The sequence below is a fragment of the Nematolebias whitei genome, chromosome 9 (genome assembly GCF_014905685.2).
Source record: "Nematolebias whitei isolate Nwh7 chromosome 9, NemWhi1, whole genome shotgun sequence".
Taxonomy (NCBI): Eukaryota; Metazoa; Chordata; class Actinopteri; order Cyprinodontiformes; family Rivulidae; genus Nematolebias; species Nematolebias whitei.
This window is the reverse complement of record NC_056506.1, coordinates 13,611,846-13,630,096: the sequence shown is the minus strand read 5'-3', so window position 1 is coordinate 13,630,096 and position 18,251 is coordinate 13,611,846. Positions and strand designations below refer to the sequence as shown.

Genomic DNA, 18,251 nt, shown 5'->3' with positions numbered 1-18,251 from the left:
GTCCTCCGCCTCGCCTTGGTCCTCCGCCTCGCCTTGGTCCTCCGCCTCACCTTGGTCCTCCGCCTCGCTTTGGTCCTCCGACTCGCCTTGGTATGCTGCCTCGACTTGGCCCTTCGCCTCACCTTGGCCCTTCACCTCAACTTGGCCCTTTGCCTCGCATTGGCCCTTCGCCTTCGCCTCGTCCAGGCTCCTCGCCTGAACTGTTCCAGCGAGTTGGACGGTCTCCCAGCCGCCTGCCTGGACTTTTTGTGTTTTTCTTTTCTATGTGTACCTTGTCTCCCTGGTGCCATCTGTCCTGTTTCCCCCCTCCTCCCACCCAAGTTTTTGGGGAGTGGGTTTCTGGAGGACAGCTAGAGACGTCTTTTAAGAGGGAGGTACTGTAGGGATTGTGGTATGTTTCCTGATGATTAGCCCCATCTTGTGTTGTGTTTATGTCCTACGTCCTTCATATCCTCAGTTTCTGTTTTCTATAGGGTTTGTGTTTTCCTAGTAAATGCTGTCCACTGGTGATGTCCCGTCTGTTCCTTGTGATTTCATGTAAGTTTTGCTGCACCATTAGCCTTTTTGATGTTTTGTTAATAAAAACCTTATTTTACAATCGCCTGAGTCTGCAACTGCCTGCTTGCACCATTGGGTTTACCTTCACCAGCCAAATACGACACTCGTCCTGTTCTCCTAACTAGTGAGTAAGCTGCCCTGTCAGCGCTTTTGTCGTTTGAAAATAAATATATTAACTTCTTACCTGGAGTCTCCTGTGGCCTTCCTGCATGTGGGTTCAACATCATATATATGAGCTCTGTATCGAATGCTATTCACTCTGGAGTTAGCTCTGGATTTGTTATTAGTTCTTACGCCAATATCAATATCTCTGCAGCGTGCACCAGAGCAACCTGTCTATCGGCTCTGGCTGAGTGGTTAGAGCAGTCGTCCTCCAATGCTTGATTCGACCAGCAGTCATATGCCGAAGTGTCTCTGGGAAAGACACTGAACCAATCATTGCCTCTGATATGTCCCATTGGTGTAAGAATGTGGTAAAGCTCTGATTATTCCTTCTAAAAATATAGTAGAGTGCCGTATGAATGAGTAAATGAGGGCACAGATTGTGTTGTAAAGCGCTTTGAGTATCTCAATAAGATAGAAAGGTGCTATATAAGTACAGTCCATATCTTACGCATTGCTGTAAAAATAAAACGGAGTATAAAATAAAATGGAATGTATGTCAATAATTTGAAAAAATAAAAAAATTACAGCCTATTTTACAGTCTCGTTTTTAGTTCACTTTGACACAGTTTGTGTTCACAGTGGCAGAAGAACATCTGTCTTTACTTCCTGGGTGAGGCAAAAGTACTGGGTTTTCATGATAACAAGGGTAGAAGTTGAAAAAGTCTCTACAATCAGTATGAATCCTTAAAGCACAGTGGCTTCAGGTTGTGAGAGGATAAATGTTTGTCTGTTCCAATAGGAGTGATGGAAAACAGCCCGAACCTTTCAGCAAATAATTAATTACCAACTTGTTGACCAGGCTGAAATGATTTGAATTTCCATGATGGTCTGTTTTTGTATGTTTGTGTAGTTGAATGTGTGCCGGGTGGCATTTGTGCGCATGTGTGTGACTGTGTGTGTCATCATAACGTATCCAAAGCTTTAATTTGGAAATCTACTCAGGGATTACTTGTTGGAATACACTCAAAAGATTAAGCATCCTCTATGTTTTACGTCCTCCATCCTGACCAGCTTAGTATCTTGTTCGTCTCCACAGACAGCCTCAGGAAGTTGCATCTAAACCCTCACCAAAGTTTAAAGGCTGCCTCAACCAGGGCAAACAAAAAAGACATAAGCTTTGTTACAGTTCTGCTAACCTTTAATCTGGCTACCATGTTGTAATCTGTGTCACTGGTGATTTGGCAGCAACGTAATGGCAACATTTTAGAAAATGCTGTCGACGCCACAGTTTTAGTGATGATAAAGCAAAAAAACAAAGATATAAAGCATTCTTTAACTCACAGTAAATACTTTTAAAAGCATAAAACAAACATTGATCAACAAAAAACTTGTAGGTGAGACAACTGGTCACAGTCTGATCTTACTAACCAATTTAAAGAGATTAAATGACATCACTTCTCTCCTGAATGCCTGAATGGATCCTTATTTTGCTTGGACTTCATCAGAAATGACTCCTTGGGGGATTAGGCTCCTGTGTTTTTGGAGGGAAGATTAAAACTACATTGTGACTGCTCTCTGATGTATAATTTGTGACTAACTGCCTTCACTGCATTGATGATGAAACAATTTGTGTCGCACTACATGTTATCTAATGATTAAGAGGGGAGTTTTGGCACACAGTAGAGTCTAGTTATTATTCTGTAAAGTGGTGAAGTCAGAGGTTAACATTCAGCCAGACTGCATGTGGTAGGGTACACGTGTGAAGTGAAAGATCCACACTTATAAAAATGCCTTTTTAACATCTCCATGTTCTGCAACATTATTCACAGTTTGTTAACTCACTGGTTTTCTCGTGTTGGTCAGCATTCCCCTGCAAGGGCTGCGAACCAAACCCCCAACCTTTCAATTGGAGGACCACCTCTAATTGGCCAAGCCACCCAGTGAAAGAGGACATATGCAATGGCAGAGCCAAGGGTTGGCCACCATAGATTAATCTTCAGCCACTCCAGTTATTTGAGGAAACTATACTTTCAAACTATATAAAAACTAGAAAGCATAGTTTCCTCAGATGATATGGGTGGCTGGTTTTCATATATATATATATATATATATATATATATATATATGCACTGTCCCGAATTTTTTTTTTTTTTTTTTTTTTTTTTTTTTTTTTTTTTTTTTTTTTTTATGGTGGTGGCCATCTTGGATTTTGATGTGGCAACCTATTTTTTGATAGTGACCTTTCTCATGCCCACATGCAGCCTCACACTAAAGTGGAAGTTGGTAATTTACTAATTTTTCAAGTTATCATGCTCACAACAAGCACGCATCGACAGATGGAGGGTATTTCCAATTTTCCCTCTTCGCTTTGCAATGGGGTCAACAAACCACACAGGCCCATTTCCAAAGTAGATTCTGCCGTCTTGAAACTATAACATGTCAAAATCTTCAAATAATAGACCCTCGAGTAGTTCATGAACACTGTTAACACTTTTAAATTTCACATTAGTTAATTGGGCAGTAACATTATGATTTTCTTGCAGCTAAATGCTACAGCTAGTGCCTACTGCTAATATTTGCACGTAAAATAATTAAATGAAATACAAAACAGAATTTTATGCAAAGGTTTCTGAAACTGCATGCACAAACTATTAAATTTTGCAAATTAGAGCTATTTTAACACAGCAGCAGCCCGCTTTGATTATCGCTTGGCCACTGTTAGTTAGTCAGACCAGTCGGACATAAACTAACTGAGGTAATTCAAAGAAACTGTCTTCAGATAAGATTTTAATTGTACATAACCTTTATCCAGCAGCACGGTGGCGCAACTGGTACAGCTGCTGCCTCTCAGCGAGCAGGTCCCTGGTTCAAACCCCGGTCCAGGGGCCTTTCTGGGTGGAGTTTGCATGTTCTCTCCGTGCATGCGTGGGTTTTCTCCGGGTGCTCCGGTTTCCTCCCACAGACCAAAAACATGCATGTTAGGCTGATTGGTAACTCTAAATTGTCCCTAGGTGTGAGTGAGAGAGTGAATGGTTGTTTGTCTCGTTTGTCTCTATGTGGCCCTGTGATGGACTTGCGACCCGTCCAGGGTGTACCCCGCCCCTCGCACAGTGATTGCTGGACATGGGCACCAGCGACCCCCGTGACCCAAAATGGAATAAGTGGGTAAAGATAATGGATGGATGGTTAACCTTTATCCAGAACATGCACGGTCTATCAATACACAATCTATCTCAACTCCGCTCACATATAAGTAGTAACATAGACATGTTTGGTTCAGAAAACTGTGATGAACTAAACAAAACTGTCCTCTCATGACAACATGTAGAGGTTTAATGTAAACTAATGGAGCATTCTTTCACACCGCTATGTTGTTTTTTTAGAAAGAGTTGTTTGAAAAACTTGAACATAATTAAAAGCCACTTGTTTGGCTAGCCATTAGCCAGATGAAGACTTTGCTTCGTTCTCCATACTCCATGCTCGATGACTAAAATAACTGCACTATTCTTTTGAGGATTAGAATTAGAATTAATTAGGATTAATTCATGTGTATGTGTGCAGTTCAGGATAAGTTACAAATTATTAGATTTAATCAATGATAATAAAGATAAAATACAAAGTATATAATATAAATATAAATATACAAAATATAAATGAATAAACAAAAATTATAGATCGTCATATCCAGCTATTCCAGTAAAAGCACAAAATTATCAACAACTGCAACACAACAGTAACACAACTAACATGGCACAACCATTTCTGCTGTCATCTACAATTTAGTTTAGTTTTAGTTTATTTATTTGTTGAATATGTAAAAAAGAAAAAATACATAGCATGAAGCATAATGTCAAAACTTTTTGTTTTTACATGTTCAAGGGAGTGGGTAGAAGTATAAACTATTATAGTATAAATTAGTATAAACAATTTAGAAAAGTGAAAATCCACTCTAAAAACAAGTCAAAGTGCATATGTGCATAGATTAGCAGAGGTCCTGATGCTACATAGGACCTACACTCTGGGCTTCTCTGATTTTTCTAGTTCCACTTCATGTTCCACTTTTTAAATGTGATCTGAAAGACATCCACTGCACCACTGAACCAAATAAATCAAATAAAAAGCAAACGACACTTTTGCTTGAACAACACAGAACCTCAAAGATTAATAAAATCAAAACAGGACTGAAATAAAAAAAAAAAAGTCATCTGCAGCAGTTCTTTTCAGATTGAGCTTGTTATCATAATTTTTTTAAATCTACAATTTTTCTTGTAATAGTAGGAACAGCACCTAATCTTTGTTGAAGCTGCAGGATTTCAGATCCACACAGATGTGTTTAGTTCAATGCAACCCCTGATCTGGGCCTGGCAGGACCAGAGTCTTTCTGCTGTTCCTGTTTTAAATACATTTGAATATTCAGGATTATTCAGGCTGAGTGGAAACTTTTGGAAGTTTCACACCAAAGTCCATCACCTCAGAGGAAAAATAAAAGCATTATCACTTACATGAGTTATGAGATCTTTCTGGGAAATTCCACTTTATTAAATATATTTTATCACCAAATTCTGTTTGATGACAAACAAAAGCTTTCTGACCGGTTCGCTCCGGTCAGCATAATATTATAGAGCTTTAGAGATGATGACATCTTTAAAGATCACTCTCTCCAGCTGGGAACTCAGTGTTTCTAAGTAAAGACTTCCACTGATGCTGAGGTGATAATCCTCACCACATGTTGTCACTCTTATGCTGCATCCATCCCTCTGATAATTCCCCTTTACATTACGCCTCTCTGTCACATACCAAATATAGGAAACATATGGAAGAACCATCTTTTGGTGGTTCTAAATAGCTAAAGCTATCCATGCTGAGTTTGGCATCCAAGCTTTCATATTGTGCACATGACATGCAGCAAATCTAAAGCCACAAACAAGCTAACGTTACGTAACAATCTGCAGACGATTTACAAGCAGAACTCCACTTACCCTGCATCACTTCCATATCCACATATCAGTGCATCTTTCTGCCCTTCAACTTTGTAAAAATTATCTGAGAAAGAGCATCGAGAAGGTCAATGAGTACAAATATTCAGAGCATGTGTGGAAACGTTCTAAACAGCAGAGCAGTTTGCTTTCAGGTGACCTTCGCTGTTCAGGAAGTCTTCGGGTGAGCTCCAGGTTCTGTTGTTGCAGATGAACGTTGTGTTAGGGCTGTACGAGGAGTTGATACAGTGGTCCAGGCTGCGGACGCACTTTTGCCGCAGGAGGCCCATGAAAAGCTGCAGGCCAATCAGAGCAAACACGCTCAGACAGAAGACGGTCAGGACCATCACGTCCGCCAGCTTCTTCACAGACTGGATCAGAGCACCCACGATGGTTTTCAGACCTTCATGGAGGAGAAAAACCTGATGAAGCTTTGAACAGTTTTAATTAAATTTAAATGTACAGGTAAGTGTGAAAAGTCCTGACAGATTACCTGGAATAACTGAGATGGTTTTCAGGGCTCGTAGCACTCTGAAAGTTCTCAATGCTGAGACGTTTCCAAGATCAATAAACTCTGTGACATATCTGGAAATTTTTACACAAAAAACAAAATGTTGATAAGAATAAATACAGTAGTTTATTGAAAAGGGTACATAAAGATACAATGTTAAAGGTTGAAGAATGTGACTTCATCATAAAACTAATTTATTTTTAATGTTTAGGTTTTAATATAATACATTTTTGTGCATGTAAACAAGAATGAGTTGGAGTTATTTTCAATTGTGCCTCACAACTGGATTTTTTTTTTTCAAAAGTTCAGAAATACTTTATTAATCCCAGAGGGAAATTAAATGCTGTTGTAACTCATCATCCTGGTTTCATTAAAGAGTTGTTCTAGATGCTGATGGATGTGGGCAGGAAGGATCTCTTGTAGCGTCTGTCCTATAGCAGATCTGAAGAAGCCTCTGACTGAAGACACTCTGTTGTTGTAAGACAGTCTGATGAAGAGGATGCTGAGGGTTGTCTATAATGTTCTTCATTTTATGAAGAATCCTTCTTTGTACCATCATCTCCAAAGGTTCTAGAGGAGTCCCCAGAACTGAGCCAGCCTTCTTTATGAGCTTATTGATCTTTTTTAAGTCACTTGCTCTGGTGCTGCTCCCCCAACAGATGATGTCAGAAGAGATGGCACTCTCTACAACAGACTTATAGAAGATATGCAGCATCTTGCTGCAAACACTGAAGGACTTCAGCTTCCTCAAGAAGTACAGTCTGCTCTGTCTCTTCTTGTAGACAGCTTCACTGTTGCATCTCCAGTCCAGTCTGTTGTCCAGGTGAACCCCAAGGTATTTATACTTCTCCACCAAGTCCGCTCACATCAGGCAATAATCAGCTTATTCAGCCCACCTGTGCCTGCTTATTGCTCTGCTGCCTCTCACCTGTGTTCTGCTATTTAAGCTCTCTCCAGTCACAGACACCTTGCCAGATTATCAACAGCAATTCTGTGTGTAGATGTCCAGCATTACTTCCTTGCCAATTTTTGTTCTCCAGGGGCCTCATGTACAAAGAGTGTGTACACACAAAAACTTGGCGTACGCCCATTTTCACACAAAACTTCAAATGTATCAAGAATGAAATGAGCATAGAAATGTGCACAGCCCCACGCCAACTTCATGGCTGGTGTACGCACGTTTCTATGGTTATAGGTCCATTGGTGACACTTAGAGGTGATACTGGGAAACTGTTAATGATGTGAGAACTATTATTGAACCCACTGGACACACATGATGAACAATTAATACATTCACATGTAGGAAATTAGATGAGTGGGTATAAAAACTGCACAAAGTGGTGCAGAAATTATCTTTAACAACAATGAATTCATTCTTGTTAGAGGATATAACAAATGGTGCAATACACAGAGAGCATGTATTTAGAGACAGAGAGGAGTTCTGGCCCACGATGATGACTGGCTCATCAGACAGTTTGGTCTTCCAAGGACAGTCCTTTTGAAACTGTGCTCGGAGCTGCGGCTGGTATTGGAGCGCGACAGAGTGAGGAACTGTGCACTGCCCGTGCACATACAGCTGCTGACCACACTGGGGTTCTTAGCTACAGGGGCATTCCAGAGGGGGCTGGCAGATCGATCAGGACTGTGCTATCCACTCTGAGCTGAGCCATGCCAGCTGTGTGGGATGGAATCATCTGTATGTCAACGAGGTATATGTTTATGTTAACAGGAAGCATTTTCATTCAATCAATGTGCAAATTATATGTGAAGCGCAAAAGCAACTAACCAACATTGCGGTGAGGTGGCCTGGTTCAACGCACGGTTCACTCTTTCTTATGAACAGCATGGTTGGTAACAAGCTACAAGCTGGCACGGTGCAGGATGGGGGGCTTCTTGGTGACTAAATTAATTCTGTCATGTGGTTCAGCTGTTCATTTACATGACACCAGCCCCCAAGCATATTTCACGCATGCACGGACAAATGGCATATTTCTATCAACAACAATGGTGCCTGAGTATAACATACTGTTTCCTGTGCTACGACTGATGGAATGCATTTTGGGTCTCGTTCTACACTGAAATGTAGGTGCTGCAAACGACAGCACTGGGAAGAGATGCCAGTCAGATGAAGTTTGAGTCATCTGAACATTTCTGCAGATGACAGGAGTCTGTTTTGTACTGGAAATCTGAGGTGTACAGAGTAAAAAGGAATGGTGAGAGTATAGTCCCCTGTGGTGCTCCTGAGCTACTGACCACCCGGTTAGACACACAACCCTTCAGTCTCACAAACTGTGGTCTGTTTGTCAGGTAGTCTTTGATCCAGGTGATTGTTGAGGCCTCCCCCTGAGTCTTCTAGAGTTTCCGACAAAGCAAATCAGGCTGGATTGTGTTAAATGCACTGGAGAAATCAAAGAACATGACTCTCACAGAGCTGTCTGCCTATTCTAGATGACAGTGAGTTTGCTGAAGCAAGTGTATGATGGCATCTTCAACTCCAAGTCCACACCAATAAGCAAACTGCAGTGGGTCCTGATATGTGCTTGTTTGTTTAGTCAGGTGGGCCAACAGAAGTCTCTCTAGGACCTTCATGATGTGGGATGTCAGTGCAACAGGTCTATAGTCATTGAGGACTGATGGGTGATTTTTCTTTGGTACTGGAACAAGACAGGGGTTTTTCCAAAACACTGAAACCATCTCTCTCCTCTGCACAGACCTTCAGGACTCTGGGAATGACACCATCTGGACCTACAGCCTTATTCTGGTTCAGTCTCTCCAGCTGCTTCCTCACCTGACTTCTAGAGATGCAAAGGGCAGAGGCAAAGGAGGTTTCAGCATCTTCTGATTTGGTTGAAAACCAACATGTAGAAGAAGAAGGGTCCATGACCAAGGTTGTAAATACAATATTTGAGGTGTGACAGGACAGCCTTGGGTCAAAGGAGGGTGGTATGTATGTTTGGCTGTGGGCAAGAGAGGAGGATGCTGAGCTTGTTCCTGAACTGAACCTACTGAAGAACGTATTCAGTTCATTGGCTCTGTCCAGGCTTCCATCCTTCTGATCCTCCTTCTGCTTGAAGCCTGTGATCTTTTTCATCCCTGACCACACCTCTCTGATATGTTCCGATTAGCTGTGCGAGGTGCTGGCCGACATCTTTAACTCCTCCCTCACCCTGGCAAAAGTTCCAACCTGCCTGAAGACCACCACCATCATCCCAGTCCCAAAGAGCTCTGCAGTGACTGGTTTGAATGACTACCGGCCAGTAGCCCTCACCCTGATATTTGCTAAATGCTGCAAAAAACTGGTCATGACCCACATTAAAACAACCATCAACATCAACGAGGACCCTCACCAGTACGCATACCGCGAGAACCGATCAAAAGAGGATGCCATCTCCTCTGTGGTCCACACTGCTCTCACCCACCTGGAGCAGAAGGATTCTTACGTCCGTATGCTCTTTGTGGACTTCACATCTGCCTTCAACGCCATGATCCCCCAAACCCTGAAGGACAAACTACTCACACTAGGACTAAGCCCTTCCATTTGCAACTGGGTCCTAGACTTCTTAACAAACAGACCACAGTCTATGAGGATCCACAACTTCTCCTCCTCCACCATAACCCTCAGCACTGGCTCCCCTCAGGGATGTTTGTTGAGCCCTCTCCTGTTCACTCTGCTCACATATGATAGTGCAGCTACCCATCCAGGCTGTCATATTGTAAAGTTTGCAGATGATACAGCGGTGGTGGGATGTATCACAAACAACGAGTCCAGCTACAGGAGGTGGAACACCTGGAGAGCTGGTGCAAAGAGAATAACTTCAGAAGGAACAAACACACCTATGCCCCCCCCCCCCCCCCCCCCCCCCCCCCCCGAACATAGGAGGATCTGTGGTGGAAGTGGTCTCCAGCTGCAAGTACTTGGGTGTGCACCTGAATGACAAACTCAGCTGGAGCAACAACACCACCAGCCTGATCAAGAAAGCTCATCAGAGACTCTACTTCCTCACGTGGCTGAGAGGAGCTGGTCTGGGAAGCTCAGTCCTCACCTCCTTCTACAGGTGTGCAGTGGAGAGCATCCTGTGCTCCAGAATCAACGTGTGGCATGGAGGCTGCACAGCTTCAGAAAGCAAAGCTTTGTAGAAAGTGGTGAAGGCTGCACAGAAGTCTGTTGGAGTCAGCCTCCCCACCATCACAGACATCTACACCTCCAGATGCAGGAAGAGAGCCACCTGCATCACGAAGGACCCTACTCACCCAGCACACACACTTTTTGACCTGCTCCCCTTAGGCAGAAGGTTGAGGAGCATTAAGTGTAGAACCACTAGACTGAGGAACAGCTTCTACCCTGAAGCTTTTAGACTCAAGAATCTCTAACCATGATAATCAGTGTGAAAAATCACATCATGATCCACTTTATGTTGCTGTGTTCATTTGTACTCATCTGCTCACACAGACTCATGTTCATGCTGCTGCAGTGGTTAATTTGAGCCGGATCTTGCCGGAAATAAGATTCGGGAACTGTCTCATTTTCACTGTGTGAACTGTGAACTGCTGTGAACGGCAACTGTTCGTTCGGATCCGGCAGCTCATATCTCTGCCCATAAAAGTCCAAAGTCATCGCACATTTTTAGTCTGATTATTTATTAAAAATACAATGACAGGAGACGTTGTCCATGTTTGTGGAGTGGATCCTACTGCTGCAGCAGGTGCACCAGCTTGCGCACACACTCCTGCCAGCAAAGACACTGACCGCATGTCCCGTGGAGATGAAGCGTCTTCATCCACCTTCAGCTGTGTCTCAGAAACCAAAGCAGCACAATGGAAAATTTTAATGGCCCAAACCAGCACAAAATTAGCACTAGCCATTCATTGTATTTACTGGAATTTTTGACATGGGTGGGGTGTCAGCTTCACCAGCACAGCTGTGTGCCCTGCAGACAGTGTAGGTTTTATGCACAGGAGCCTCTCCAGACAGCTCTACAGAGCGCGCACAACAATGTGTCAGAACTCCTGCACACATTTCAAAGATAATAAATAAAAAAACTTACAGTAAAAAAAAAAATACGAGTGAAATGTTTGATGTGTATTATTTACATTGCACGTTTCAAAATTAGTCAAAAATAACAGTGATCAAAATGTCGAAAAGACAGTCCAATTTATTATCTAAAATAAATGGATGGATTGTCCTTAGCTGGACAACAGAGAATTGAAGCAGTGGTGATAGAGGAGATTGGAGCAGAACAACACGCTGGACTGAATTCAGCGAGAAGAGATTGGGTTGTACATTGAAGTTTGTGTGTGTGTGGGGGGGGGGGGTAGGGGGGTTGGCACGCTTGACAGAATCGGAGCTGCTATAATTCACTGCTCTCTAAAATAGTAATTTCAATTCAACCTTTATTTATACAGGTTGTTAGTCTTATTGAGCCTCGAGGACTCATTTACAAGAGACACCTGTTTTTAATCAATTTAATCAAATGTTTAACAACCAGTTAAAATACGCCAAAATGCAGGAAATGGCATCTCTTTTATTCCAAATTTTCTGGGGGAGGACCCACGGAAGGTTTCGTCAGTCAAGGAAACGTTGTTGTGTGTTTCCTTGACTGATGAAGCCTTCCGGATGGAAGGTGAAACGTTTCAGCAAAAAAAGAAACTGTCCAGATGACCTGACTGAAAATTGTTGGATTGTATACCTGGATTATTGAGCATGGACTATTTTGATTTTTAGTTTATGTTTTTCTTAGTTCATATCTTAGATCTTATTACTGTTTTTATTTTACATTTTAATACTTTTGTTGGATGTAGCTGGACTCTGTGTACACAATTTCGTTCCACCACATGTGCCACATGAGTTGGGTATGACAAATAAAGAACCTTGAATCCTTGATTTTGTTCTGCTGGAGCTTGCTCTCCAGCAGAACAATAACAATTTATGTCCTCTCCATGTGGAAGGAAAAACTTCCTTTCCATCAAAAGGAAGTTTGGGGGACTTCACTGTTTTGTCAGGGATGTACAAAATAAAATAGGGGATCGAGGAACCTTGGGGTTGTAGGTAACTACATTATCATAGAGGAGTCACAAAGGGACTTCATGTATTGTCAGGGACATACACAACAAAGTCCATTCTCAATAATCCAGGTATAAAATCCAACGTCTTTCAGTCAGTTGTTGTTTCCAACCAGTTTGACAAGACTGTCAACAAGGAAGAGGGCCGGCAATGGAGGAGGGGCGTACCAAAGAGACCATCTTATCACAAGCAGAACTGGTTTGTTCCACTTTGGAGTAAGCTGTTGGAGGAAGAATCAGTTTTGTTGTGTGTTTCCTTGACTGATGAAACCTTCCGGATCGAAGGCGAAACGTTTCAGCACAAAAAAAAAAAAGAAACTGTCCAGATGACCTGACTGAAAAACGTTGGATTCTGTGAAGTTCCACTTTTTCCCACATGAAGATTTGCCTTTCCATAGTGCAGAGAGGAGATTCCTCAGGTGTCGGGCAGATTTAAATCTATGTACATATTTAAATGGAGGCATGTCAAAGGAGGAGCTGGGTATTCCTTTATGTGCGCTCAATTCTATGTTGATTGGGATGTACAAAGGAAGTGTGCTTGGATTCATGCAAACGCACTACATCTGGATTTATCTGTGCATACGCTGTTTTCTCAATTTAAACATACGCCATGCTTCAGTAGGAAATCTTTGCAAGTCTATGTACACGAGGCCCCTAGTTATGACCGTGCTTCTGCCCTCTGGATTTTGTTATTCTGCCTCACCCCTGTCGGACTCATCACTTGTATCTCTGCTTTCTGCACACGGACCACGGACAAAAATTTTGACCTTTGTCCTCAGCCTGCCCCATGCCTTATCACTTCACTACCGGCCTGTGTTTTTGACCCTCACCTGCCTTCTTAACCCGTCTTCACCCATCGGTCAGGATTTGAACAAGTTGTGCAGAGAAACTATCCTAAATTTTCTGTGAGGATTCTAAGGTTCACAATTTCAGAAGCCAAGCAGCTGATTCATCTAAGAGATTCGTAACACTCTGTTTGTTTGTTTAACTCACCAGTCATCTCTCCAGTCAATAACCTGTTTCCCTCCATTTCAGTTGCCCCCGAACGTATGTGTGACCAGTCTGTGACTCCTACCAGTTCCAGATTATTAATACATTTTTTAACACTTGTTCGGTGCCTGGTTGAGTTATCAGGTCCCCTGTACCAGACCTTACAATTTAAAATTATTTTCAAATTAATTTGGGTTACCTACAAAAATACACTAGATTGATGAATTAAGATAAGAAAAATAAAATATAAAGAGCATTTATATTACCCCCACTTTCTTTTGAAGCCAACTCATTAGCCAATCATTACCTTCAGAAGCCACATATTTAGTTAAAAAACACACTGAGAGCAATCGAAGAGTCAAATGATCCTAGTATGAAGAATGTGCATCTGTTTTGATTACCCCCAGATTTAATACCAGCTCAGTGAAATCTAAAAAAAGGGATAGCAACAAACAAGCATGAAGACCAAGGAACTATTCAGATAAGTCAGAGTGAACAAAGTTGTAGAGAAGTACAGATCAAAGCTGGATGATAAGAAATATCCCAAACCCAGAATATTTCACCAAGCTCTGCTAAATCCATCACAAAACCTTCCAGACAAAAATCACAAATTACCCAGCAAAGCAACCAGGAGGCTTCTCTAGTTTGCCTTATGCCATCATCATGGCAACAAAAGAGGTAGGTTTAATATTAAACTTAGCCCTGGTGGAGTTATGCAGCTCTTCCACAGCGGTTAAGCATCTGTCCATGCATCCACCATAAGCTTCACAGATCTGGACTTCATGGAAGTACAAAACTGTATAAAAGATTGCTGAAACTTTGAAATAAATAAGAACATTTGAAATTTTCCAAAATACATGTTGGAGCCTCCCCAAACATGTGGAAGAAAGCGCTGGAATCAGATGAGACTAAAACTGGACCTTCCTGTATGGTACTGCAAACCTAAAACCTCTTGTCACTCTGACAACACATTCTCTACAGTGAAGCATTGTGGTGGCAGCATCTTGCTGGGGGAATGCTTTTCATCAACAGGGACAGGGACACTGGTCAAACTTGAAGGTATGTTGGATGGAGCAAAAATACAGAGACATTCTTGAGCGGAAACCCGTTTGAGTCTTCCAGAGATTTGAGACAGGAATGGCAGTCTGCCTTCCAGCAGAACAAGGACCCCTGAATTCTCTGCTGAAGCAACACATAAGCAACATTCACACTGCAGGTCTTCATGCGCAATTCCCATTTTTGCTTACATACAATTTTTTTGCATGGTCATTCACATTACCATTAAAATGTGACCTCTCTCAGACTCCAGTGTGAAACATTTACTGTTCTGAGGCAAACCGCAGAAGAAGACATGACATCACCTGCAGCACGCTGACTTTAAGGAAGTAAATATGCATGCTAAACATTGTGATTCTAAAACTGTTATGCAATCACAACTGAACAAGTTATTATCTGGCATGCTTATTTGGTTCAGTCTTTATATTTAGTCGCTCCTTGGCACCACCTCCAGTGCTGTGTTGTATTTTGAAGCAGGAGCAACGTACTGAAGGTAAAAGCTCAAGTATGGATCCCATCACATTAGTATTGATACGGTCCAACATTGACGTTAGTGTCACGTGATGCTGCAGATCCAGGACATGACATCTGTGCTGTTGCTGAAGACATGCACGATTTAAACTGCACAAGCTCTGAATCATTATTATTAATACTAGGTTGGATTGATCTGCTCACCCCTACCTCACTGACGTAAGAGCCAGATGAAATGAGACATGACCGTTCAGATTGAGGTCATTTTGAAAAACATTGGATATGTATTTTCATTCAATCTTTATTTATACAGGTTAATCCCATTGAGCCTCGGGGACTCATTTACAGAAGAGACCTGAAATCAAATGATCAAATTCAGAACAATGTATGAAGTAGACCTGGCTCAAATTTGTCACGTTCAGACTGTCATCAAAATATCTGATATGGGTTGCATAGGGGAAAAACATCTGGATTCGGGTCACATTTGCCTGCAGTGTGATGTAGTCCAAGTGGTTTAAGGAGAACCAGGTAATCTCTTGGAATGCTCGTCAAAAACCAAACCTCAGTCCAATTGAGAATATGTTTTGACTAAAAGACTGCAGAACACAAGCAGAACACAAGCAGCACCAACCAGCGCCCACTGGATGAGCCAAGCTCACAGAGACGAACCTGAAGAGACTTGCCGCTATAATCATTTCAAGTATAGTTCTACGAAGGGTAATGTTTGACGGGCGGTTCGGATGGGATAGTTATACAAGCTCGGGTCTTCTGTGTTTTGTTGTTTGTTGTTGTTTGTTTTGTCACAGGCAGGTGTGCAGAGGGCCTTGAGATGTTGTTGCATCTTTAAAGTGGTTGTTGTGTAAAAAAAAAAAAAAAAAGAAGAAACTCCTCCCAAAATACATTGTAAACCGCAGGTTGTTAGGCAACATAACATAAAGTAGACCAAGAACGATTGAATACATTTGCCGTTCAGAGTAAAGCAAAACATAAACCAGTAAATAAATAGGTTTAAAATGGACTTAAATGACTTCTGTTGTAGACTGACTCCATTTAAACATACAAAAATCTAAAAACACAACAAATTCTGAATGGTTTCCTGCGAGTTTAAATACTAAAATACATTGTATATTTCATTTCAATATTTTTAGCAGGCAACAAATGAAATTATGCTTATTCAGTTGCTTTCTTTTAGCTATTGCTGCCACTTTATGTCCCAGTCACAAACTGGGCTGTTAACGGAACATGAGGTGCAGATCATTTTTAAGGTCAAGGAGAAGGTTTCTTTATTGTCATTTGCATCAGATTATAAGATTAATAAGATTTAAGATATGAACTATGAAATACGCTAAACTAAGAATGCGCTAAGCACTAATAGTGCAAAAACAATACCCCAAACAGCAGCACGAACATGAATCTGAGTGAGCAGATGAGCACAAATGAATGAACGAAAGCATAAGAAGCATAATTAAAAGCATCATGGCTGAAAACGTTTGACCCCATATCTAAAAAAATTAAATATGGACCTCTGGACATTCAAAAAACAAAACAAAGCAAAACAAAAAAAAAATGTAGAAACGTTTTGTCTTTCATCCGAAAGACTTCCTCAGTCTGAGGTGCTGTATTCAGCCCAGTCTCTTAAATAGCACAATCTCAGAGTGGATCAACCAGTTTGCTGCTGACAACCAAAACCAGCTGCTCACATGATCAAGAAGGACCATCAGCCTAACGATGGATCATTAGCACACTGATGGCTGTTTACTATTCACAGGGGGTTGAGTGATACTAGCAATCACAGCATTGTAAGAGGGGGACACTTGAACATGGAGGCCTCCACCCCTGTTTAATGATGGACAATTTATTTTCACAAAGATGTGGATAAATACAACAAGTTCACACGAGAAGATGTAAAAAATGGCAGGTTGGCTTTCTTGGACTGTGAGGTCTCAGTCTCTGATAGAGGACATTTGCAAACTGAGGCGTACCGCAAACCCACCCACACAGACCAGTATTTGCAGTTTGACTCCCATCACCCTTTGGAGCACAAGTTAGGAGTCATTAGGACTCTGTACCACAGAGCAGACAGCATCCCCACTAACTCAGGAGGCAGGCAGAAGGAGAAATCCTACACAAAACAGGCTCTAGAGCAATGTGGATATCCTAACTGGGCCTTCCTGAAAGCAGAGAAGAAACCCAAACAGGACTCCAGTCAGCCATCAGGGTAAAGGAGGAACCCAGACCCAGACCAGTGGTCATTCTGTATGTTGCAGGAGTATCAGAGAAACAGACGTTTATTTTCTAAACACAACGTTCATACAACACTGCTACACACACATTCAAACAGCACTCTACTACTCACACACATTCATACAGCACTCTACTACACACACACACACACACATTCATACAGCACTCTACTACACACACACATTCAAACAGCACTCTACTAAACACACACATTCATACCGCACACTATTACTACACACACATTCATAGAGCGCTATACTACACACACATTCAAACAGCACTCTACTACACACACACATTCATACAGCACTCTACTACTCCACACACATTCATACAGGGCTATACTACACACACACATTCATACAGCACTCTACTACACACACACACACATTCGTACAGCACTCTACTACACACACAGACACATTCATACAGCACTCTACTGCACACACATTCATACAGCACTCTATTACATACACACATTCATACAGCACTCTACAATACACACATTCACACAGCACTCTACTACACACACATTCATACAGCACTCTACTACACACACACATTCATACAGCACTCTACTAGACAAGCATCTGTACAACACTCTTCTACTCACATTCATACAGCACTCTACTACTACACAGACATTCATACAGCACTCTACTACTCCTCACACATTCATACAGCACTCTATGTCACGATTCACGCCTGTTCGAGTCAAATCTTTTTCACTCTGTTCACTGCTTGGTGTCTGTAAACCTTCTTTTCTTTACCTTCCTCTTTTAATTTATGTTTGGGGTTGTGATTCTGTTTTCTGCAGCACTCATTGATCTCCTCTCCTCTGGCTGCATGTGGGTTTAAGGTTGTCTTCTCTCCAGCACACTCTGCACTGATTACCTCTCATTAAATGTACTTGTCGCTTCACCCTTTATAAACCTGACCTGCACACAGGGTGACTGCCAGATAGTCGAACACAGTTTTCCTGCAAGTAGTTATCCAGCGCTCATAGTTTCCGGTTTCCCTTGTAGTGTTTTGTTTCTTTTTCATAGTTCCCCTCCTGTCCAGTTTTTGTTTTTTGCATTCCTTGCTCCTGTCCCGCTCCTTGGTTTATGTATCCTCGCCTCCTCGTGCTGACTTCTCGATCTGGGACTTTCGCTCGCCTGACTTCGCCTCTAGACCGCTCCTCACCGGATCTATGCCTCCATTCATCGGCACCGACCTACGCCTCCTTCACAATGCCTCCTCGCCTGCTCCTGCTTTGGACTGACGCTCTTCTGATCTCC

The 18,251-nt window shown here is 42.0% G+C and overlaps 1 protein-coding gene across 1 annotated transcript in view; it reads right to left on the bottom strand.

The window, feature by feature from the left end:
- The window catches only part of LOC119414954 (sodium channel protein type 4 subunit alpha B-like), a 326,309-nt gene that overhangs the window by 55,823 nt on the left and 252,235 nt on the right, over nucleotides 1–18,251 (bottom strand). The window contains exons 5-7 of the mRNA XM_037682070.1: nucleotides 6,133–6,224; nucleotides 5,800–6,042; nucleotides 5,643–5,706 (exon numbers count right to left, since the gene is read on the bottom strand). Coding sequence (XP_037537998.1) covers nucleotides 5,643–5,706; nucleotides 5,800–6,042; nucleotides 6,133–6,224 — 399 coding nt within the window. The remainder of the gene's footprint in view (nucleotides 1–5,642; nucleotides 5,707–5,799; nucleotides 6,043–6,132; nucleotides 6,225–18,251) is intronic.